The 25,499-nt window shown below is 39.2% G+C and overlaps 1 protein-coding gene across 5 annotated transcripts in view; it reads left to right on the plus strand.

The window, feature by feature from the left end:
- Positions 1-25,499, plus strand: part of Syt1 (synaptotagmin 1) — a 572,391-nt gene that overhangs the window by 470,963 nt on the left and 75,929 nt on the right. For all 5 annotated transcript variants that reach the window (XM_045152837.1, XM_045152840.1, XM_045152838.1 and 2 more), the window contains one exon: positions 1,137-1,254. In XM_045152837.1, the coding sequence (XP_045008772.1) occupies positions 1,137-1,254 (118 nt within the window). The remainder of the gene's footprint in view (positions 1-1,136; positions 1,255-25,499) is intronic.

A 25,499-nucleotide genomic window follows, 5' to 3' on the forward strand; every position in this document is an offset into this window, starting at 1 on the left:
CATCTTCCTTCTCTTCCTCTCCCTTCTTCATGTTCTCTTCCTCTTCCTCCTTTTTCTTCTTTTTTATCCTTCCCTCCCTCTATCTATTCCCCCCTTCCTCTCTCAAACACACACATATTTATACACACATACACATGCACACATGAGAACAAATTGTACTCATGCTAACAACACGCTTATTTGCTAGCAATCCTACAAAATAGTATTTAATCCTAGACTCTCAGTTAAGACAGGACAGTTGGCAGGAATCCTTTCTGGAAGAGACAAATTTTATGAACTATCATCATTTTATACTCTGGCTTAATTGCTCAAAACTACCACATTACAGAATTCATGAATGGACTTTGGACATAAAAATATGATACTAAAGAAATAGCATAAGGAACTATGAGGCACTCAGCAGTGTATGTTTTAATTGTCCAGCCTGCTATTTTGATTTTTACAAATATTTGGGTAAGTCAGACTTCATTTAAAGTAAATCAGACTAAAAGTACAAAAAGTTATACTTGAGTCCATTTGAGCTATCATAAATTCAGAATTTTTCATCAATAAGTAGAATTTAGCAGGATAAAAATGTAAATCTAGCCAGGTGTGGTACAACATGTCTTTAATCCCAGCATTCGGGAAGCAGAGATAGGAGAATTGCCATGAGTTCAAGGCCACCCTGAGACTTCCTCATGAATTCCAGGTCAGCCTGAACTAGAGTGAGACGACTGTACCTCGAAAAACCAAAAAAAAAAAAAAAGTAAGTCTATTTCCCTAAAACCTTAGATATAGACTATTATACATAATCCTATTTAAAATGGGAAAAGACAAAAATTGAGGTGGGCTGATTCTAACAAAAACAATTATCCAGGGGCTGGAGATGGCTTAGCAATTAAGGTACATGTCTACAAAGCCAACAGACCCAGGTTCAATTCCCCAGGACCCATTTAAACCAGATGCACAGGTGGCACATGCTTCTGGAGTTTGTTTACAATAGCTGAAAGCCCTGGCATGCCCATATTCTCTCTCTCTCTTCAAATATATAAAAAATTAAATACAAATTGCCATAATTTCTTGATGAAACTAGTGTATATTATAAAGTATTCACCTTTATTCAAATCTTACTAATACCTTTGTATTGGCTTTCATAGCAAGAGAAACTGGGTGACATCTGCTTCTCCCTCCGTTATGTTCCGACTGCTGGTAAACTGACCGTTGTCATTCTGGAGGCTAAGAACCTGAAGAAGATGGATGTGGGTGGCTTATCTGGTGAGTCCACACTGATTATTGATTCTTCTAACTGCAGTTTTATCATGGACACCGAATGCATAGCACACACGCTGTGACTCCCCACTCCCTAATTGATCACAGTTCTCTTTCCTACGGAGCTGGAAGTAGTCTCAAAATTCATCCAACTCAGTGCCCCAGGAAGCCACTCTCAGTTTATTGAAATTGGCAGAAAAGATGAACTCTATTTTCCTTCTTCATAGTCAAGTTTCAATTGTCATTTCTATGTCATTGAAAGCTGAAATTTCTGCTTCTTTTTTGAAAGACAATGCTTGTCACTGATGATAGCTTAGAGGAGTTTTTTAATCAAAACTCACCCTTGATATTAAAAATAATGTTCTGTTTTATCTGATATTTATTAGGCAGTTTATAATTTGACATAGTTGTTATGAAAAAATAGCATTTCAAATACATACAAATATCTCTATTTGGGAATAAAACCCAACAGTAATGCATTTAATTCTACAGCTTAGACAGGGGCCTAAGGAAAGGTGACTTGCATTGAAAGTTCTGTACAACCCAAGCATGACCAGATAAAGTATACTCCTAACTAAAAAAAAAAAAAAAAAATCAACAAAAGGACTTGTCACTTCCATAGCTGAAAATATTTTCCCACTAACTGTGATTAAATCAATTACATTTTTAATGTTCTAATAAATCATTACAGAGTGGGGGATTTTCTTGATATGTCAGAAGGTCATCACAGATTGCTATTGTCATTGTCATTCATTTCTAGCTGTGGAATTACAATAACATTACTTATCATTCATTGCATGATGTTGAGAACGTCAGAAGCCGCACTACTGAAGCATGGTGGGTTCATCTTCTGAAACCCAACATCTCAACAAGGCTAAGGATGAGTTCTATTTACTGATGGAAGAATTCATCAGCCAAATTCTCCTAGACCCTAAGATTATTTCTCTTTATAAATAAATGTGACTACATGGAGAAGCTAATTCTTTTGTGTCACTTAGATCCTATTTTGCAATGCCTTGCTTTCATTACTAATAGTATAAGAGAAAATGTAAAGCAATAACCACAGTTTCCTCTAAAAATACATAAGGACTATTTAATGTGCTTATATTTGAACTATATACAGAGAAAATTATTAACTTGACACCTACGGTGTACTCACAGATCACTAATTCATACCCCAGGTAATTTCAGACACCTTTGATCTTTCTCCTTCTTTTGGTTAAATGGCCACATATCGTTAGGAGTAGTTCATCTGCTCATATCCACCCTATCCCAAACTTTTATGTCAATCATCCCCTCACCACATACACCCAATGTTAATTTATCTTGCATCTTTTGGCAGAGACCAAAGCAGCTTTACCAAGAAGCTAGTAAATCTTCCAGGACATTCTCCCTTGTTCTTACTTACAAGGTCCTTTCAAAGTCTTAGAAATGAGTTCCCACCATCACAGATAGCATTTCAACCCCCATTGTTCCTCACAGTTTGCAGTCTCTTTTCACTCTGACTTCTTCACCCTTTCTCATTCAATGGCATCAGACCGGCTGCAGGCATTTTCAGGAAAGAAATTGGGGCTAGCACATCAGAGTGTCTTATAGTCATAGGCATATACAATGTCTTACTGCTAGCTCTCTCAGCAAATAAAGAGCATTTGGGATGACTGCCACCATCCATTATACTAACTCAGCACTGTGACATGAAAGGGACAAGACTAGAGGTCAGATCTAATTGAGTATTCATTTTATAGTCTTTTTTTTCTAAAGAAAAACAACAAAATTATAGTAGCTTTAAAACCCATACCACCAAGGCCCACCCCCACATTTGAATTACCTGGAATGATTATAATCATTAACAAGCTCTAATTTGAAGGGCTCTCTGATGCCTGTGGAATTACATCATGATTACTCTAATCACATAATCTACTTTCAGAGTCTGTTATACCATGTCTGATTTTAGTCAGTGGACCAGCTCATTCTTCTCTATGCAGCTCATACAAATGGCTGCACTCTCTTTGTCTAGGTGATTTCCTTCAGCTGGAATTCCCTTTCTTCCAACAATAGTTTGCTAATTCCTACCTTTTTGTTTGGCCCAACCAAAGTTTCATCCCTTCTATCCACCCAACAAATAGGTAGTATGATCCTACCTTAAGCCAAGCATCATGCTGTGAGTACTGGGTTCACATTAGCGGACAAGAGTCCAAAGACCTTGCCTTCCTGCAGCATGCCTTCTAATATATAGAGAGAAACAGGAAGCCAACAAATGACTAAACCATACAGCACAATGAGATGTCATGAATGCTATGTAGAAATGAAGCAAAGAAGTAAGCTTAGTGATCAGAGAAAACTTTGTGAGTAAGTGGCATCCAGGAAGCAACCTGAAAGAGGTGGAGAAAGCAAGCCATGGGGTGGCATGGTAAAGAAAAGGTTTTAGGTGGTGGCACCTAGATGCCTTTTCTGATCCCAGCAGAGCAAATCTGTGTCTGTCTTAAATGCCACTAGCTGCCCTTTTACATCCCTCTACCACCTTGCTTCTTTCTCAGTAGACTGTTCAGTATTTATGTCTCCCACAATGCTCTCAACTGACTGGTCAGGCTGAACATAGCCTGCTGAATGAATAATGAATTATTTACAAAGGAGCTATGGCCTGAAAAGCAAGTCTTGCATTTCAAATCTGTTTAGCCTACTTACCATTAAGACAACTTTAAGTACTTGGACTGTTTGTTTCAAATTAAGCTGACGTATGTACAAAGAGACCAAATTATGTAAGATCATAAGATCATACCAGGTGATTAAAATGCCAAGCTACATTTACTAGAAATGGCTTGTTAACTGGAACCAAAGTAGGCTGGGTTTTTTGTTGTTTTGTTTTGTTTTTTAACTGGCCAGGGTTGAAGCGAAGCTCTGCCACCATTAGCGTTTTGACATGGTTTGGAGAGTTCTTGTTTGTTTTGATGTCCTGGGCACTGAACGCTCAGTAAGCACTCTACCACACCACTACCCCATGTGACAGTGAATTAGTTATTTACTTGTTTTAAGCCTCAATTGCATTGTCTATAAAGTAATAGAAGGACCTTGTTAATGGGTTAATTATGAGAAATGACTGAGAGCTGAGCACAACTAAGGGCTCACTAAATGTTACTATGGTTGTTTTCATGAGGAACTTTACCAAATCTTGGGTTTCATATGTAGACTATGAAATCAACGACTGGATAATGTAACCACTTACTTGATTCAGTGAGAAAGATTCAGCTGCTTGATAGATGTGGCTGATCAGTACAGGCTTATCAGGAGGCTCCAGCTTTGTAGACTCAATAATGAATTCAAACAATGTAGGGAATTAATCAATAAAACATGGAAGAAAATAAGAAATGGAAACATTTTTAAAGTAATTTTATTACTACTCTGTGGCAGAATTAATCAATTTTCTTCCAACCTACTGTGTTCATTCAAAATCCACCTGAAAGATTTTGCCTGTATTATGTATCCATATAACAAAAAATGAAAACCTCAGTCCTCATACCATACAATGGCAAGTCTGCTTAGACTATTCAGATCTCTGCAGTAGATTCCTCTGTTTGCATGCTTAATATTTCAGCTCCCATGTAATTGTGAGCAACCAAAGGGATACCTAAATGCAGCTATTTGTATGAAAAGCTAGAATCTTACAGGCTGCAAGAGTTGCTTCAGGAGCAAGTTAGTATAATAGACTAGAGTTAGATTTTCTGCCTGGTAATTTGAGGACAACCAAGTCTATTTCCTGGTAAACAATATCCAGTATTGTATTATCATCACTGTCCTTCACACATCTCTGTGTTAAGAATAATTCTCCCTTCACTGTTTTCTGTTTGTCCATATTGCAAAAGAGAATTATTATCTTCCAAAGTTTATTGATTTGTCCCCTACATTTTCTGAATTCACAATTGTGTCTGAAAAACCTGAGCTTTCTGACTAGCCTAAACTGTTCAACCACATTTCATGAAAGCAATGGTATTGGAAAAGCTGAGAAGTCTTGAGATTATCTCTCACCATTTTGAGCTATATTGCAAAGCTTTAACACTCCTATTTGTACTATGCAGACTCTAAAGTCGGAGAGTAACCACTTCATTTCTCATCCCTACTGATATCACAGCAGTTACTTTTCTCAAGGGCATTTTTTTGTGTGTGCATTTGTTTGTTGGTTGACTGGTTTAGTGTAGAAAGGATTTTTTTGCCATCCCAGAAATTTGCAATTTAAAGACTAGAGCTTTTGTTTGTTTGTTTTGTTTTTCGAGGAATGGTCTCACTCTGGTCCAGGCTGACCTGGAATTAACTCTGTAGTCTCAGGGCGGCCTTGAACTCACAGCGATCCTCCTACCTCTGCCTCCTGAGTGCTGGAATTAAAGGCATGCGCCACCACGCCTGGCTTTAAAGAATAGAGCTTTAATGAGGAATGTCAAGACTAAATTTAGCTTGGGCTATCACAGATTAAATAAAATTCTCACTTAAGAACAGTTATTTAAAGAAGAATTAAAATGGAAGTGAGCCGGGCGTGGTGGCGCACGCCTTTAATCCCAGCACTCGGGAGGCAGAGGTAGGAGGATCGCCATGAGTTCGAGGCCACCCTGAGACTCCATAGTGAATTCCAGCTCAGCCTGGGCTAGAGTGAGACCCTACCTCGAAAAATCAAAAAAAAAAAAAAAAAAACATGGAAGTGATTAAATAAAAATTCTATTTTTTTCTTCTGTTTTTTTAATTTTAATTTTTTTCTTTTCACAATTTTTTTTAATTTAATTTATTAGTTTTCTTTTCAGTAAATACAGGCAGTTTGGTACCATTATTTAGGCTCATCTGTGATCTACCCCTTCCCATTAGACCCTCCTTGTTAATGAAAATGGGTCGTGCATTGTGGCTAAAAATTCTATTTTTCAAGTTAAATCTGAGAATTTTTTAAAGATTTTTATTTATTTATTTAATTATTTGAGAGTGACAGAGAGAGAAAGAGACAGATAGAGAGTGAGAGAGAGAATGGGTGCACAAGGGCTTCCAGTCACTGCAAACGAACTCCAGACACGAGCGCCCCTTGTGCATCTTGCTAACGTGGGACCTGGGGAACCAAGCCTCGAACCGGGGTCCATAGGCTTCACAGGCAAGCGTTTAACCACTATGCCATCTCTCCAGCCCCTGAGAATTATTTTTAAATGTTAAAAGCCACATTGTTAGTTGTAGAGTACTTTTAATTTAGAAATCCTTTTTCTAACTCATTTTCATGTGGTTTCTATGGTTATATGATACATTCCTATGAAATAGTATTTTATTCCGATTTTTGTTGGTGTGACAGATACCAGGCGGGGGAGGGGAGGTTGAGAATTCAAAACAGGAATGATGTGTTTTGACTCATGATTTCAGAGGTCTGCAGCCCATGGCCACTAGTCTGCATTGTTTCTAGCTTAGTGGTGAGGTACATCATGGCAGGGAACACTGGGCAGACAAATGGGCCCACTTCAAGGCAAATGGGAAATAGACCTAAAAAGGAGTCAGGGGAAGGTAGAACTTTCCAGGACCTACCCTCATGTCTCCTAGTTAGGCCCCTTTCCAAAGTTCCACAAAGCTTTTAGTAGTCTATCCACATTATGAATCTTCTAGTTAATCCAGATTAATCCTGGATTAATCTGAATGGATTAATTCATTAATGGAAGCAGAATCCCTCATGATCTAATCACTTTCCAAATGTGGCACTCTGCACACTGCTTGTACTGGGAAAATGGTTCCATGCAAAAGCATCTTGGGGAAGACACTTGATATCCAAACTATCATAGGTTATGTCAAAGGTTTCTCAATTTTATCAGTGAGGGTATTGAAACTTAGAGATAATGTGCCAAAACTATTTCCTGTGTCACATAAACCAGAGAAATCAATACTTACAATTGACTCCCTTGTTAATAACATTCAAAGTCACCTGATTTGTAAGACTAAGGTTCAGGCAGCCTGCTTCTGAATGCAGATCATTTCCAGTATACCATTGAGTTTTCCTCACACCACCACTTCCAGAAGGGAGAATCTGAATTCCCAGATCCAATTTATGAGAGTTGCCTCCTCTGTCTGGAGCTGAAACATGAAATTACTTTTTTTTTTAATTTTTTTTTTTTTATTTTTGAGGTAGGGTCTCATGCTAGTCCAGGCTGACCTGGAATTCACTCTGTATTTTCAGGGTGGCCTTGAACTCACGGCAATCCTCCTACCTCTGCCTCCCGAGTGCTGGGATTAAAGGCGTGCACCACCACGCCCAGCTGAAATGAATTTTTAATGTAAGACTGAGTCTGGAGCCTGTGAGGATTGTTGTAAATCAAGGCGTTGTTGGCTGCCGGTGTCGGAGGGGTTTTCATAAGTGTAAATTCCCATTAACAGTCTCACTTAGTTTCAACACCATCCCTTGCCAGATCTTCTAGAATCACAAATTAATTTCCTCTTCACTGTGGCTTCTGGCAAATTTCTCTTTTTTCCTGGCTCAATAAGAAATGGAATGTTGTCTCATAGACCTGCTCTACTTCCCTTACTCCCTGAAATTAGCAGATCACCCTTTATGGATTTTTTTTTTCCTAAATGTTTATACTGCTAGAAACCATGTCCAAATTAACAAGTACAAAAAGATTGTAGTTCTGCCCTCTTGTTATGGCTTGCACTCATCTAAATTTGGTGGGGTGGAGGTGAAGCATGTCCAGTATGGGGATAGACGATGCCAGCAGCCACAAGCAAAGGATTGGTATCAGAATCATCTACACCAACAGACTACTGCACATCAAGGAGCTATTCTAGTGACTGTGAAGAGGGATCAGGTCAGATACCTCAAGGAAAAAGAAACAATGGCAGCTAAGGAAAGTGTGGGTTAAGTGTTCTCTTTCCTCCTCCTCTTCCTCCCCGTCCTCTTTCCCGCCTCCTTCTTTTTTCTCTTTCTCCCTCAGTCTCTCTCTCTTTCTTTTCCCTGTGATGTTCTGTCTTCTTTCTGATCATCCCCAGCCCTGCCTTATCAGTAAGAAATCAGTACTTTGACAAGCAAATAGTAGCTAGGGCTCCATGATCCCACATTTACAAGGATCCCAAGCTTTTACATCAGCCTGGGCCAGATATGAGACCTTGGCTCATAGAAGGAAAGGGAAAGAAAAACTAGGAAACAAGTGAGGGAAAGTGAGAGAGAGACAGAAAGGGAGGGAGGAATATAGCTATAGGAGGAGACCTCTCAATAGGACTTGTGATTCATAAAAGATGGAAGCTACTTGAGGAAGATGATAGGGGGGAAAACTGTGAGTGTGGGTAGCAAAAAGAGTATGTCAGACTACAGCATGTGAATTGAAATCTTGGCCAGTAAGATATATCCTGTTCCCTACTGAGCTACACACACACACTTTTCTATCGGATACATTTTTTTTAATTCCTCATAAATGAATTTTTTCTCAGTCTACTGTTAGCATTTTAGTCATAAAATTTGAGAAATATAGCTACATTTAGACAGTAAGTAGAATTTAGGAAAGAATGACTCTCCCAATCCCAGATAGCCACTAAATTCTACTTAGAAACCGTGAATCTGGGGATGGAGAGATGGCTCAGTGGTTAAGGCACTTGTCTAGAAACCATGAATCAGTAGAGAGAGAGAGATCCTTCATACAAAAGTTACCAAAATGTTACTTACTTACTTTCATTAGAATCACCAAAAGACATGATAAAATTTAAATTTTTGAAAACCACTTCAAATCCAGCTACAGTTCTCATCTAGAATTCAAAACATCCTCCACATTCTTAATGCATGTTAAGTGCTAAAATTACACTTTAGAAGCTTAAATACTATATCATAATTTTAACTGAGGTCAAGATCAACCAAGTCCCAAGTGAGAATTTTGTTGTCAGTGATATAGAAAAGGTACATCCTTTGCCTCAATACTACAATTTTCTCAAAAAGCTCCATTTCTTGTAGCTGTCCAGTATCCTCTTCCCTAAAAAGATACCTTATTCTCACATCTAAACTAGTGGCTTTTTAAAATTTTTCCACTGGAAGAGGAGACAATAGGAGATGTTTCCTTTGCACATTCTGGAGTCCATTTCCCAGTACCCCTCCTTACCTCCCTATTTGTCCTTCTGTTGGGGCTGAAAGTGTAACAAAGAAAACTGCTCCAAATTCAATTGATTTAAACTAAAAGCCACTAGTCTGGGAGCTGGGCCAATAAATAAAATGACAGAATCTTATTTAAGCCAATTAGATAGGGATATGCAAATTAATTGGCCATGATATCAGGGTCAAGCAATAATATGCAAATAAACTGGCATCTTAGTGAGCTAATGGGGTAGGAATATGCATAATAAGTTGGCAGTGATGTCAGAAGCTTCATCATAATTTTAGACTTGAATGTTACAATATAAAATTAATTCTGGGATATTTCAAAATGCTTAATTATAACATTGATAAAAATAATATGAAGCCCTAAGATGAGAATAGATTGCGCTAAGTAGGAAATGACAATTCTTGAAACTTAGATGGTTCTAGAAATTAAAGTATTAAAAAGAGTAATAGCCAAGGCCAATGCAAGTTGAGACCCAGGCACAGTTACTAGTGCAGCAGAATGGACAAAAATGGCATGCCTGAAGGTCAGTCATTGTAAGGAAATGGAAAGAACAGATCCATGGGCTCTGGGACTAGACGGAAAATCAAGAGTGACAGGCTGAAATGTACTTGTTCAGAACAATAAGGACAAAGCTCCTAAGGAAGCCTTTAGCCATCAGGTACATCCCAGCCACTCACCACACACCATGTGAGCTTCCACTCTGTGCCAGGCACCGTGCCAGCCCTGAGGTACATGGGCAAAAATGACAGTAGACACTTGCACAGCACAATGCCAGGCAGACTCTGTTCTAATGCTCTACATATGTTAACCGATTTAATCCCCATTATAGCCTTATGAGGTGCAGACTATTTTTAATACTCTTCAAATGATGGAACAAAACCACAATGAGGTAAACAACTTGCCCAAGGTCAGACCATTTGTATTTGGCAGAGCTTGGATGTCAACCCAAATAGACTGTGTTCAGACTTCATGAATAAATTATGACTTCTAAGTCTTTAGCCCTTCTCAGCAGCTTCAATCTGCAGATCGGGTTGCTAACTGCATGCTACAGCTCGAAAAGATGTCTAAAGCTTCCATCTGATTCTGAACACGCTTTATGCCCAAACGAGATTCCATCATGGCAGCCACTAATATAAATGGCTTGCTTGGTTTCATAGTCACTTACACAGCAAAAATAGGATCAATGAGCCCATCAGAACAGACATGGGGTACTAATAGATTATTTCCATGCTTCTCAATTTCTGCCTTGGGTATAAACTGGAATACTATTTTAATGATTGGTTCTTTGTGCGTGCGCACACACACACGGGGTGCAGTTCAAAACAGTGACTAACTTCTGACTGCACCAATGGCAGAGGGAAGAGATATTGCTAGGCATGATGGGGGAAAGTCCACCTTTAAGGAATCTGAGTGTCTTTCACTTGGAAGAAAGAGCTCAATGGCAATTTTTATCTAATATTTGGTTTTACCCATTATTTTAGGAAGGATTGTGCAGTATGACTAGGAGGGGAAGGTAGTATGACAGGTGCTTCCTGGCCCTGTAAATTGCTATCAAAATCCTACATTTAAATGTTCTGCTTTGTTTTAAGTTGGATGAAAAGCAAACAACAATAAAGGTAACTTACCAGGAAAGTAGAGCTTAGCCAGAAAATATTGGTAATCAAAATCCAGAGATGGAGAAGTGGGAACAAGTGCTAAAATATTCTACCAGTTTCCTTGACACCCCCAGTTTTGAAGGTAACATAACTGTTTCTAGCCATTGAAATGCTAAATTCTGTGAGTGAATGAGAAATGCTTTCAAGCCTCAATTAGCCCAAAATGTGAATGAACTTTACTATATTCTAGGTCTTACAAGTCCCTCAGAGGCCTAGGTGCTGAAGCCTTCATCACCAGCCTGAGGTGCTACTGCGAGATGGCAGAAACTTTGGGAGGTGGGGCCTGGTGGCACCAAGTTAGGACACTAGGGGAAAGCCCTCACATTAGTGGGGCCTAGGGTCCTTTTCTCTTTGCTCACTGGCTTCCATGAGGCAGGCAGCTGAGATATTCTGCCTTAGTCCAGGTCCAAAGTCAATAGAGCCAACTAATCATAGAATGGGATTTCTGAAAATATTTACCAAAATAAGCCTTGTAAAGCTATTTATCTCAAGTATTTTGTCATTGTGAAAAAAAAGTAGTACAAGATTCCTCACCAAAAAAAAAAGTTTATAAAAAAAAATACATTGGCAGGGGAAATACAAATTAAATTAGAATATAGAATCACAGGGTCCATTATTTCCAGGAAATCACATGGAACCATCCACCAAAGACATTCACCAAGTGTTGTAGTCAGCTTCAGATGCTGGGATGAACCTCCAGACCAGACACAGTATTAGGAGGAAGGGAATTTATTGAAGCTTACAGATCCAGGCGAAGTTCCATAATGGCAGAAGAAGCTGGCCCCCTTTTCACTGGCCCACACATAGAGAGAAAAAGCAACCACAACCAAAAGCAAGCATACTCCGGGAACCCCAGGCAGAGCTCAAGCACGTGGCCTATCTTTAGGCTGGAATTCCAAATCGATCCCCACACCTTAGGATCCACCCCCTGTGATATCTCCTCTAGCCAGGCCGCTGGAGATCTAAGAACCTGTAATAAAACTGAATCTATTGAGGGACATCCATTCAAAGTACCACACCAAGTATGCTGTTGCCCGATGTAAGACAGGTGTCATACCAGAAGGTTTTACAAATATAAAATGGGGAAATGTCACAGCTTTGTCCAAGCATAGAGCCCCTGCACATGTGGAGCCCACACAGTCATGGTTGCCCAACTGAAAACAGAGGGCAGTGTTAAACGGCCTGCTGCCAAATGAAGGCAGCCTAAATATAGGGATTGAGGGCATGGTGTGTGAGGACAGTCTCAGAAGACTGGGACTTTGTAGTCTGGAAAAGGAACCCAAAACAGAGACATAATTAAAGTCTGAAAATCATGAAAGGCATTGCAAGAGGAATACCTACCTGTTCTCTGCACCTCACAATACTAGGGACCTTGATGTTTCAAAGAGAATAGATAAAAGGAAGGACCATTCAAGATGATCTCAAAAAATATCTTTCTACTCAAAAATTCTTTGTCAAATTTTCTTTGCGACCTTATAGTTGGGTAGCAAAAAAATGAGTTGCTGTAAGAGCTGAGATAGACAGACATAGAAGGCAGAAAGCAATGGTTGAGTGTGCTGTGTGATAGACTTAAAAGGTGACATCTCTAAATCTTTACATTTTCTCGTAGAAACGACCTCCCCACAGCTGCACACCTCACTATCTAAGCCCTGACAGCTGTTTTTTTAATCTGTCCCTTAACCATTTCCATCCCCTCTCACCCAGGACACAGAAAGGTAATAGGGAGGAATGTTATTTCTAATAAGCAATTGGGTTAATACAAGTAGAGCTCCTAATATTCATGTTTTTAAATTATACTGCATATGTTTGGTTAGCAGGTTTCCCTAATAAAAATATGAAAAATATATAATCTGTGCAATGTTTCTGTCCTTTCATTAAACTATGAGATTATTGATAGCAGTGCCAACAATATCCAAGTGACCAAAACAATACAATGTTTTGAATCCCAAACCCTGAAATATGTGCTCAAATAAATGGGATCATTAAAATCAAACTTTCTTTGAAAATTGTAACCAAGTATGGCAACACATACCTGGTACTTAGAGTAGAGGGAGAGGGTCTGAGGAAGAAGGGACAGGAGTTCCAAGTCAGCTGCCTCAGAAGTCAGCAAACAAAAAAGCATGTACTCTATTATAGCCATCTCTACTCCTGAATGATTATACTGCTTGCACTTGGTCCCTCAATCCCTTATTCCTCATCCCAGTTATCAGTGCATCACTCTTCCCCTCATCTCCAGTCTTGTCACAAAGTAGTGAGCTACTTTGAGAACAGGGATCATTTCTACTCTGTTCACATTCGTGGATTGGCCCCTATATATATGCTGAAAAAACAGATAACACTTCCTGATTGGCCAGTTATGAATATTAAAACTCTCAGGCTGGAGAGATGGCTTAGCAGTTAAGGCACTTGCCTGTGAAGCCTAAGGACCTATGTTTGACTCTCCAGGTCCCACGTAAGCCAGATGCACAAGGTGACACAAGCACGCAAGGTCACATATGCACATGCTCGCATCTGGAGTTCAGTTGCAGTGGCTGGAGGCCCTGGGGCACCACTTTGCGCTCCCTCTCTCTCTCTCTCTCTCTCTCTCTCTCTCTCTCTCTCTCTTTCTTTTTCTCTCTTGCTCTTGCTCTCTCCCATTTAAAAAAAAAAGTTTTTAAAAGAGGCTATGTTGTTGGGCTTTCCTCAAATAAAAAAAGAAATCCCCCATCTGATTATTTTGTCTTCATATAACCGATTTGACCTCATTTTTGCCACTTAATGAAATTCCTTGGCATCACATAGTGCTACACTTATTATATCAGCAGCTGAGAAATAAATAAAGCCAGAGAATATAAATTTGAACTTCATTGGTTATCTTAGCTATCATTTCCAGAAAGTTTTCTTCATTCTTCCTTTATTTTTTTCTCTCCACCAGCTTTAGTACTAAAAAAAAAAAAAAAAAAAAAAAAAAAAAAAAAAAAAAAAAAAAAAAAAAAACATAAGTAACATTATTTTCAAGAGATAAGAGTGGTGCAGAGATGCACACATTACTGCTGTTATTCCTCAATGACAATCATAAAGGCATTTTCCAGGGAAGACGTAAAGACAGGGGATAAGTCCCTGGTCACATCTCTGGCCCAGCATGAACAGATAAGGCAGTGGCTCCACGTCGTGCTTGTACACTGCCTTCCAGACCATCTCCTTAGACAAGGAAGCCAAAAGACCACAGCAGCTGGTTGCCTTTGTCAACTACTAATGGCCTTGCTTTTGGTGCACATTATTCTCACAGGCTTCCAATCCTTTTTCTTCCATAAATAAGTAATTTTAAATGTTTACTGAGAAAAATGACTTTTAACTTGAAAATATGAAATAAATACATTATTGTCTAGAATGTTAAAACTGCCTCTGGCAGGAGAGATGGCTTAGTGGTTAAGTGCTTGCCTGTGAAGCCTAAGGACCCTGGTTTGAGGCTCGATTCCCCAGGACCCAGGGGACACATGCCAGGGGGCGCATGTGTCTGGAGTTCGTTTGCATTCGCTGGAGGCCCTGACATGCCCATTCTCTCTCCATATCTGCCTGTTTCTCTCTCTGTCTGTCACTCTCAAATAAATAAATAAAAACAACAAATAAATTTTTTAAAACTTTATCCAAAACTAAAACTAAAGTAACAGGATTGACTTAAATTCATAGAATTCAAATGACTGATGCCAGTCAACAATATGACAGTGTAATTAATTAATAAGTTTTCCCTATTAATACAAAAAAAGCCTAATGCTCACTTAATGACAATGTACTTCCAGAAGTCAAGTGCATATATTGGAAATGCAAGATTACATATTATCTATTGATAACTGCTATTTGTTCATAATATTAAAGACTTGCCTGTGCTGATTAATTAAGTAGAGAAAGGTTTTCACAAATAGGACTGTTTAAACAGGTCACTAGAATTTCAGTTTAAAAATAACAGTAAAACTCAAGGTATAAATTAAAATAAGTCATAACCTCATCACTTCTTTTCACATGCAAAACAAGAAATGTAGTGTTCAAATCAGCCTTGGTAATCTTTTCCTATTCCTCAAAGGGTATTGTCTTAAGGAAACAACTTAAAATTTCATATACTTTCAAGTTTTCTTTGCTTCCTCTACCAATTAAACACACACATGTGTATTTTACAAAAATGATATCATATCACACTCATTATTCTATTTTGTTCCATTTACTCCATGTGCAAATGAGATCTTTCAGAACAATGTGTATAAAGCATCCATTGTGGGACTGAGGAAATGGATCATGGGTAGAGCATTGCTGTACTAGCATGAAGACCTAAATTCAGTCCCCAGCACCCATGTAAAAAGCTAGGTGTGGCTGCGCATTTCTGTAACTCCAGCACTGAGGTAGAAATAGATAAGTTAACCAGAAGATAATGAGCTCCAGGTTCAGAGAGAGATTGTCGCAAGGAAACAAGGCTGGAAAGCAATAGAGGAAAACACCTGATATCCACCTGCGGCCTCTATGTGTGTGCGTCTGTATACGTGTATATATATGCATACACCACACATGCACATACACACTACACACTATTCACCATACATGCTATACCATATACAAAAAATAATCAATATATTATCTATTATTTATATAGTGTCTCTTTCCCTAAATATGTCATTATATATTCAGTAATTCCCTTATGAATATAATTATTCACCAAAGGATTCCAAAGCAGATGCAGGACTGGAGAGATTGCTCAGTGATTAAGGCACTTGCCCTACAAAACCTAACAATCTGGATTCAATTCCCCCACCCCTACGTAAAGCCAGATGCACAAAGTGGCAAATGCATCTGGAGTTCATCTGCAGAGGATAGAGGCCCTGGCACAACCATACTGTCTGTATTACTTTCTGCCTCTCTCTGCTTACAAATAAGTAAATAAACAAAATATTTTTTTAAAAGATGCAAAGAAGGAAAACAATGTGCTCTTGAAAGATGATGGAAGAGGCCAGTGCCTCTTTTCCTAAACATCTAAGCTGTAGATTCAGTTAAAATACAAGGAACCAGTGGAAGGAAGGCTCTGCTAAAGTCAACATCTCTGTACAAAGAGCTCCTACATAGTAGGCTGGGGAGATGGTTCAGTGGTTAAAGGCACTTGCTTTCAAAGCCTTCCAGCCTGGGTTCATTTCCCCAGTACCCACTTAAAGCTAGATGCACAAAGTGGCACATGCATCTTGAGTTGTTTTGCAGTGGCAAGAGGCACTGGTTTGCCCATAATCATATTCATTCTCATTCTCTCTCTCTGTCTTTTTCTCTATGTGTTTGCAAATAAGTAAATAAAGTATTTGAAAATAAAATTTTTAAAAAGAGCTAGTAACTGTTGACAAAAGATAGAAAGGTGACAAAGGAAAGCCCCCATTTCAAAAAGATTCCTAAAGTTGCTGCTGCTGCTTCTACCACTGGCTCCTATTGCTAAGAAAACGCTACATTTACACAGCCTCATCAAGCATAAATAAGGAGAGATTTTAAAGTAAGATGCAATTACCCTAAGTTCAAAACCTAAAAGTGGGTTGCTTAAAAAGACAACCTGGTGTGATTGCAAAGAGTATCCAAAAAAAAAAAGTAAAAAAGAAAAGAAAATCAGGTCATTAGCTTGTAGATTTCTAGACTGTCATCGACTGTATTTGCAAGAATTTAAATCCATTAAAATGTTCGAGCCAGCAGCATTGCTGTGGTAGCCACTGCAAGTAAAAATACATGACTTTAGAAAAGGAACGTTTTTCAGAGTAGTTTACAATTCCTAGACTTTACCAGACCACCTTCTTATAAACTAATTTTACTCCAGATTACCGTTCAACATGTTTACATAGAAAATATCCCCAGTTTTCTAACAGTCTTTGACACAGGGAAAACACTGTACGTGAACAGCCTCACGGACCATATGACAGTGAAGCTCTGGTTCATCATAACTCAATAACTGTTTCACTCTTCACTGAAATACAGAGCCATGCTTTAGATAAGAATTTTATTGTGATTTTCAAAAAAATAGTGGCAGAAATTTATAAAAGAGGCACTGAAGACTTATGAATTATGCAAGTCTGAACTTTCATTTTAATAACATCATTAAAATATAAACACCTAAAAAGCCTCGCAACAGGAATTTAACTTTATAGAATACTTTATATGGGCCTGACCTTGCCAAGAGTCATGCCTATGGCATGATTTAACAGTTATTTACAGGGCGAGGCCTAATAACAAATGCCCATCTGAAAATGCCAGTATTTGTCCTTGCCTCTGTGGCTTCCAGTAGTGTGGTAACTCAGCCATATACAGACCCTCTCCGGAGAGATGGCAGGGGCAGCAGACCAAGAACAGCCATTGGCAGTGCAGGACCTCAGTCTGAAACCCTTAACCTTTCCATCCTCAGTCTGTTCATCCGTAAAATTGGGATATTAAAAGCAGCTTCACCTCTGAGTTCACAAATGAGATAACATTAGGTAGAATTTCTAAGTAGAAATCATGATATAACTACCAGTATTATTTCTAAGGAAGAGATGCTTCCTGGCTAACTGACTGTCCCACCAGAGTCTGGCTGCAGGAAAGCCTGTGATCTAATAGGCTTCTTCATATCTGTTTGGTTTTTCTTTTCAATGTTTCCAGCAGTCCCATTCACAATATAGTCAACAACTGGAAACAACTTCACTGAATGGACAAAGCAGTGTATACATACAGTGAAATAGTCCTCAGTCCATGCAAAGAGGCAAACTATCCATACACACAACAGCTTGTAGGAATGTCAGACACACTGAACAAAAGGAGCCATGGTGTCCGTGCATGATCCCATTGAGCTGGTGGTCAAAGGCAAGCCAAATGGTCACACAGCAAGCTAGTGATTCTAGGTGTGGCAGGGGAGAGGGGATTAACAGAGTGACACACCGGTCCTTTGGGGGTGATGGTTCCATGTTACATTGGGCTGGACAGAAGTGCAGATTTGTTGGTCTATTATATTCCAATAAACTTATTGAAAAATATATAGAAGTGGCTCACAGCACTGCTTTTTAAAACTCTCTCTGCTAGAGTCACAGGCTGAGTGTACAGATCTTAGAGCATTCGTGCCATTCTTTCTGGCTTCATTCTAGCCATTTCCTTCCTAATGTGCAGTCTTCACATAAGTGCTATAGAGAGGGTAAAGTAGAACATGGTGATAGGCAATAGCATCTTGTATTATTCAACATCTAAAATTAAGCTGTGTGCTGTGAGTGGGAACAGGAGGTATGTGCATGCTTTTAAAGAATTGTCTTATCGGGCTAGAGAGATGGCTTAGCGGTTAAGCGCTTGCCTGTGAAGCCTAAGGATCCCGGTTCGAGGCTCGGTTCCCCAGGTCCCACGTTAGCCAGATGCACAAGGGGGCGCACGCGTCTGGAGTTCGTTTGTAGAGGCTGGAAGCCCTGGCGCGCCCATTCTCTCTCTCTCCCTCTATCTGTCTTTCTCTCTGTGTCTGTCGCTCTCAAATAAATAAATAAAAAATTTAAAAAAAAAAAGAATTGTCTTTTCATTAGTCATGCCAGTCATAAGTGCATGCAAAAGCTAAACCAAACAATTCTCCTTCCCTCTCCTGTCACTATCTGGCCATAATTCCAAGCATGCTGTGTAAAAAAAATACAATGAGTGACCAGTCATTATTTCCTAAGTACATTTTTTTTAATTTTTTGTTATTTATTTATTTATTTGAGAGCGACAGACAGAGAAAGAGGCAGATAGATAGGTAAAGAATGAGTGTGCCAGGGCCTCCAGCCACTGCAAACGAACTCCAGACGCGTGCGCCCCCTTGTGCATGTGGCTAACGTGGGTCCTGGGGAATCAAGCCTCGAACCAGGGTCCTTAGGCTTGACAGGCAAGTGCTAACCACTAAGCCATCTCTCCAGCCCTTCCTAAGTACATTTGTGCCTCAACACTTGTTGGGAATTGGTTCTAGGTCCACCTCACTCCACACTAGATCCATATGTGAACTAGTCTAGTTTTTGCATATAAGCACCAGTCCTTTTACATAGTTTACATCCTCTCCAGATTACTAGTCATATCTAATATAATGTAATGTTTAGATTGTATCTGAGGGAATATTGACAAGAAAACAAAATTTGTCCACAGTCAGTACAGATGCAATTTTTATTAATATCAGTGCAGACAGAAGACTATTTTATTTCCACCCTCAGTTCTTTAGGCTAATAATTTTATTAATGTACCAAAGTTCTCTTCCAAGTGCTTCCTTTATAATAACAAATCCAAGACAAACACACTAAATGAGTCAATAAATAGGAAAAGAGTAAAGTTTGCCATCCTAATTATCAAGTCAGTGCCTGGTTGATGGACCAACTCTTCCCTTCTCCAATGAGCTACCACAAGATGAATTCACAATTCCTATGTTAACTTGACTGAAAGTGGCAAGGCCTAGTCCCAGAGCAAATCCCCACTGTCTTGTCTAATAATTGTGCCCCAGTTAATAAACACCTAATTGGATGCAATGAGTCAGTAGTCATTGCTCATTGCTGATGCCTAATTGAGTGGTCAAGATTTCTACTTTCACTAATCTCTTATAGATTCTTAAATCTCCACAAATAAAACCAATACCAAAACACAAGAAAAGTATCCATATAAACACACCCTTCAAGACTCTGTGACCCTCTTTGACTTGTTTTCTTCTAGCTGAAATTTCATTTTCTATGTTAGCCATGTCTTCAGACTGTGCCCATCCTAGTATTTCAAAAAAATGGAGAAAACTCTGGTTGAATTATGTCTGGCTTCTATAGCCTTCACCTTAAATGAACTGTACAAATTGCTAATTTTTTTTAAACAGCTTGGTTAAAATATTTAGTAAGAATCCATGAATAGACTGTGAGAAATCATTGTGCATTAGCTCTACACCAAAATGATGCCCCATTCCCTTCTGACGGACTCTTTGGCTGGTTGCTAAATTTGCCCATATTGGCAATCCTGAACTTGTGCCTCCCTCCAACAACTAGCCAGCCTGACCAAAGGTTAAACCAATTGCTACAGAAACCTTCTCTGTGAAGCTATAAACCTGACGACTATACTGCAGACTCTAGGTCAAAATATCATGTGAAGGTAAGTATAAATACAAACTACAAGGGCCATTTCTGCCTGATCCTCAAATGAAAAATTCCTCACAATAGGGCCCCTTTTTAAAAAATGAAGATGTCATTAGTATTTTTATACCAGTGTTCAATACAATGCAATTAAAATATTATATAAGTTAATACAGGTACTATTCTTAAGCCAAATTATACAGAAGTATCTTTGAAACTTGCCCCCAACTGCTACTGTATATATAGATTTTGATTCTTACAATTATCACTTGAAATTCCAACAGAACTAGTTACTAAAGCTGCAAAGACTTAATATTTGTTTATAAGCAATATATTAAAAATGGAAGTTGCCAGGTATGGTGGCACACACCTTTAATCCCAGCACTCGGGAGGCAGAGGTAAGAGTATCACTGTGAGTTTGAGGATAGTCTGGGACTACAAAGTGAATGCCAGGTCAGCCTGGGCTGGAGTGAGACCCTACTTGCGCAGGGTGGGGGGATGAGGGGGTACAGATTTTTTTTATCTTGTGTGGGTTAGTGAGAATAAAGTCATTTCTTTTTATTTCTGTTTGCTCTTGGTACACAGTGGTTCTTGACATTGCCTGTCTAGCTTTGTGTTTACATTTCAAAATGATTTAACCTGAAATGTAAAACTATAGCAGAATCTTTTTTATCAACTATGATTATTCATTTCAAGGATGAGACTCCAACAAAGAGCTCCTTGCTCTATACTGAGGGGCCTGGAATGTTGCACACATTTCTGGTAACACATTTAACAAGAGGGACATTAACTTTCTGAATCTAACCCAGCGGGAAATCGGGGTCATGCAGAGGGCAGCTACAGCTTCAGTTAAGAAATGGTTCATGGAGCCTTGAGATGTGCAGGCTGCAAGAGACTTAGAGCAAGCACAGTAACTGCCTGAAAATATATGGGGAAGGAATTGAACTCACTTGTAAATTTTGTGCTTAAGAACTGTAAAGATCTGAACTGGACTCAATGAGAGTAAGCAATGGAGATCCAAACTTGTTCCATTTTAACTGCTAAGCAAAAGCCAGCATCAACCTCATCAAGAGTTGTGAGTTAAGGTCTCCATCCTATCCAGCTGTAATAGGTTAGGAGTACAATCTGTTAAATTGCTACCAAAACATTTTAATTCTATGTGAGAATTAAACTTTTAGTTAACATCAATACATGAAAAAATAAATCTTTTAAAGCAAGTCTACCCCCACAAATAGTGGTTGTTTTTCTTATCTTTAGAATGAGGGGCTAGGGAGATCACCCAGCCCATCAGAGCATTTACTCCCAAAGCATGAGGACCTGAATTTGAATGCCAGTACATGTTGTAATCCCATGCTGACAGGAACAGAAACAGGAGGATAGCTGGGCCTTCCTGGCCAACTAGTCTGACTGAAAAATAGCAGTTCCAGGTTCTCTGGGAAACTCAGTTTAAGGCCAAAGTGTGCTAGGGAAAGATGACCAATGTTCCCCTCTGGTCTTTGCATTCATGTCCATGAGACATACACATCTGCACACACATGTACATATACCACACACATAGGTACATCCCATGTTCGTGCACCACACGAGCTACACACACACCTACCCATCACATCCCACTGTCTGGAAGTCTAGGTCATGCCCACTGTCATTTCAATTGGCCCTAATCTCTAAACCTGGAAACCTCAACCTCAGAAGGTAATAGATGCTTTGGAGCTACAAAATGGTCATCAGTTGACTCACAGTGAATATCCCTATAGGGTATTTTGACAAAGCCATGGTGTCCAACTGTGCCTGCAAATGCCAACACATGCAAGTTCCAGAGCCCTCATCAACAGCAAGTGCCCTAATGAGCAAAACACAACTGCTCTTCATTCAGCTTTCCACGATGTTGCTTATTTCTTCTGGACAGTAATGAGCAGAAGGAATCTGTGTTCTTTTCAATGATGGCAAGACAAAACAAAACAACAGGAGGGTGTTGTTTACAAGTTAATATAATAGAAGAGGAGCAGGTCTGGAACAGTGAGCAGTGACTTCCCAGTGGGAAGATGATCACAGGCAGCAGTGAGATTCTGGGCAGTTTTAATTTACTTTTAATCATTTCAGAAGTCATGCCTCAGAGGTATGAACTAAAGAGTTTTGTATCATCTTGTCTTTTTTCTGCCCTTCCTTTGTTTAGTTTGACAAAAAAAAAAAAATAGAGACAAAAACTTTCTTACTTCTTCCATAAATTTCCCCAGATATGCTAGCCCCGTGCTTTTAGCTGTTCCTTCTCTCTGGTCCATATGTCACTGGATCATTGCTTGCTATATTTCTTGACTATGTCCACAAATGCCTTTTCTCCCTCCAGAGACTGAGCTCTGTAGTCATCAGGATTGCCCAGCACCTACACTACTCCTTTCTCTGTGTTCCCATGGTGCACTGGAGTGTCCCTTTCCATCATTTCTCACACCCCAGGGGTCTGTGGCTGCTGTTCTGTGGACTTTTTTTGACAAAGATGCTGCCTAATTCACTCTTGCATAGCCGCCATCTAGCAATGCCTAGCACATGTAGGTCCCATAAGGAAATTAAAATGCAAACAGTTCATTTGATCCCCAGTATTGAGCACATCCAGAAATGAACTGAAGTAAACTGAACTAGAATCCTAACAAATCAAAATGAACTGAATGGAATATACTAAGGCATTATCTGTGGGATCAACCCTAGAATCACCACAGAAAAGAAAAAATCAAGATACTGAATTGAAGCCATCCAGACCATATTAACTGATACAGTGTAGCTATAATGTCATATCGTTACAGCTTCTGACTGCCTTACCGATCATGTGACCCTAAAAAAGGCAATACCCATCAAATTAATATGGTACTGAAGACTTTAAACCATGCCAACATGATAGACATGCTATAAATCTCCATGCATTTAAAGAATAACTGGGAAACACAAGCTCTAGAAGGCTGACAATAATTCCCCAAAAGCAAATGATGCACAATGTGATATAAACCAACAATGTTGACTATATAAGAGAATCCTCAAAAAAAAAAAAAAATCCTCTCCTGTCCAGGTCTAGGTCACCTTCTTGGTGGTTTATTGTGATCTTGGAGGGAATGACAGATCAGCTGTGACATGGCCCCCTTACCTTTCTCTCCAGTTTCGGAGATTCATGCCATCAATGCACTGGGCTCATCCCATCTGGACCACACCTCGCATTTAGCACCGGAGGTTGTGGCAGTAAAGGAGACACTGATGAGCACAGTGGCACACTTGGAAGGCAGAGGAGAGAGGACGGCAAATGACAGGCCAGCCCAGGGCTTTAGACAGAGACTCTGTCGCAAGGAAAAGAAAACAGTGGGAGAGGGCAAGATGGCAAGGGAGTAGGATGAAGGAAAAAAGAGAAAAGAAAGATGTCTCTCACAGTTGGAGGCTACTGTTGTAACAAGGAGGCCAACAATAACTAGTTCCAAAGGAGGAAAAAAAGGTCACAAATCCTAATAGGAAAAAAAAAAAACTGAACAGGATATGAAAAGGGGAAATGAAGGTTTCTCTCACACAGAGGATGCAGACAATGAGGTTTTCATAGACCATTCTTTTCTTGAGATTTACCTCGCTTTCCTAAACATCACATCCTCTTTCATAATGAAAAAAAAAATCATTTACAACCAGATTAAAGAAATATTTTGTAAAAGGAAAAGTAAATGGGAAAAAGGAACATCTCTTCCTGTAATCTGTGCTTCTATTTCTGGCATGAATTTGTCTAGTTAGGTCAATGACTTTAAATATTCCCCTATCAGTGAAGTTGTAGGGCACATTCCTGAAAACAAGTGCTTGACTTGTAAGATTGTGAGTGTTGAACATTTATTTCTATAGTAGTAGAAAATTGCGGGAGAGGGGGCGGAAAGAATGTCAGAGTCACATGTTGGGTCATGATATGCAGAGACATTTATTATACCAATAACTGTGGGCTAACTCCACAATGCACGACCCATTTACATCAACAAGGCGGGGCCATTGGGAGGGAGTAGGTCATGGATGAGCCTAAACAATGGTACCAAACTGCCTGTATTTGTTGAAAAGAAAACTAATAAATTAAAAATAAAATTATGAAATCTTTAAACTAGAAAAATATAAAGGCTAAAATAGAAATAATGCACTTCATAATTATTTGACTTATTACTGTTGCTCTTTTTAAAAATATTAATAATTAGTACCAAGCTGGAGAGACAGCTTAGTGATTTAGACACTTGCCTGCAAAGCCAAAGGACCCAGGTTTGATTCCTCAGGTCCTACATAATCCAGATGCACAAGATGGCACATGCGTTTGGAGTTTGTTTGTAGTGGCTGAAGGAGCCTAATGTACCCATATTCTCTCTTTGTCTCTCTCTGTGTGTCTGCTTCTTTCTCTCTCTCAAATAAATAAAATAAAATAAAAATTAGTGTTATTCTTATAGATATGCCTCATTATGTTTTAAATTATTTGGTATCTTTGTGATGTGGCAATTCATAGGTATATGAGAGTCCACTTATTTTTACTTAGTTTTAAAGATTGTCACATATAATATATATGTCATAAATGCACAATATTTTTGTTTTGTTTTGTTTTGTTTTTTGAAGTAGGGTCTCACTCTAGCCCAGGCTGACCTGGAATATACTACGTAATCTCAGGCTGGCCTTGAACTCACAGCGATTCTCCTACCTCTGCCTCCCGAGTGCTGGGATTAAAGGCGTGCACCACCATGCCCAGCCTAATGCACAATATTTTAATATGGAGTTAGTGTGAGAATTTAGTAAATATAAGCCAATATACCATATTGACTAAATTTTATTGTCTCAGCCCATTTTTATAACTTGAAAAAGATCACTGCTTTTATCTCTAATCATGACTGGCATAGTTTGGTCAAAGAAGAGAGTACCAGCTTTGCCCTATTCATCATTTTGTTTAGTTTTGACAGTCTCGCTAGGCTGGCCTTGAACTCATGATCTTCCTGTCCCCACCTGCCTTCCAAGTGCAGGTATTTCAGACATGTGCCACAGCACCCAGTTCTTCTATTCTTGTCTGTCTCTAGTGTTTGTATTGTCAAGTGTTCTAATGCTTATTTTTCAGGAATCATTTTAACCTACATGCTCATCTTATAAGGATGATTTTGATTACAAATGCATGATCTAATCCATAAATCAGTTTCACTGGACTTACATAAAGCACAGTTAATAGAAAAATGCCAAAGGCTGGAGAGATAGCTTAGTTTTTAAGGCACTTGCCTGCAAAGCCAAAGGACCTCGGTTCAATGCCCCAGGACCCATATAAGCCAGATGCACAAGGTGGCGCATGCGACTGGAGTTCATTTGCAGTGGCTGAAGGCCCTGTTGCACCCATTCTCTCTCTCTCTCTCTCTCTCTCTCTCTCTCTCTCTCTCTTATATGTAAATAAAAATAAAAACATTTTTTCA

This window comes from Jaculus jaculus, chromosome 6 (genome assembly GCF_020740685.1).
Source record: "Jaculus jaculus isolate mJacJac1 chromosome 6, mJacJac1.mat.Y.cur, whole genome shotgun sequence".
In the NCBI taxonomy this organism is placed as follows: Eukaryota; Metazoa; Chordata; class Mammalia; order Rodentia; family Dipodidae; genus Jaculus; species Jaculus jaculus.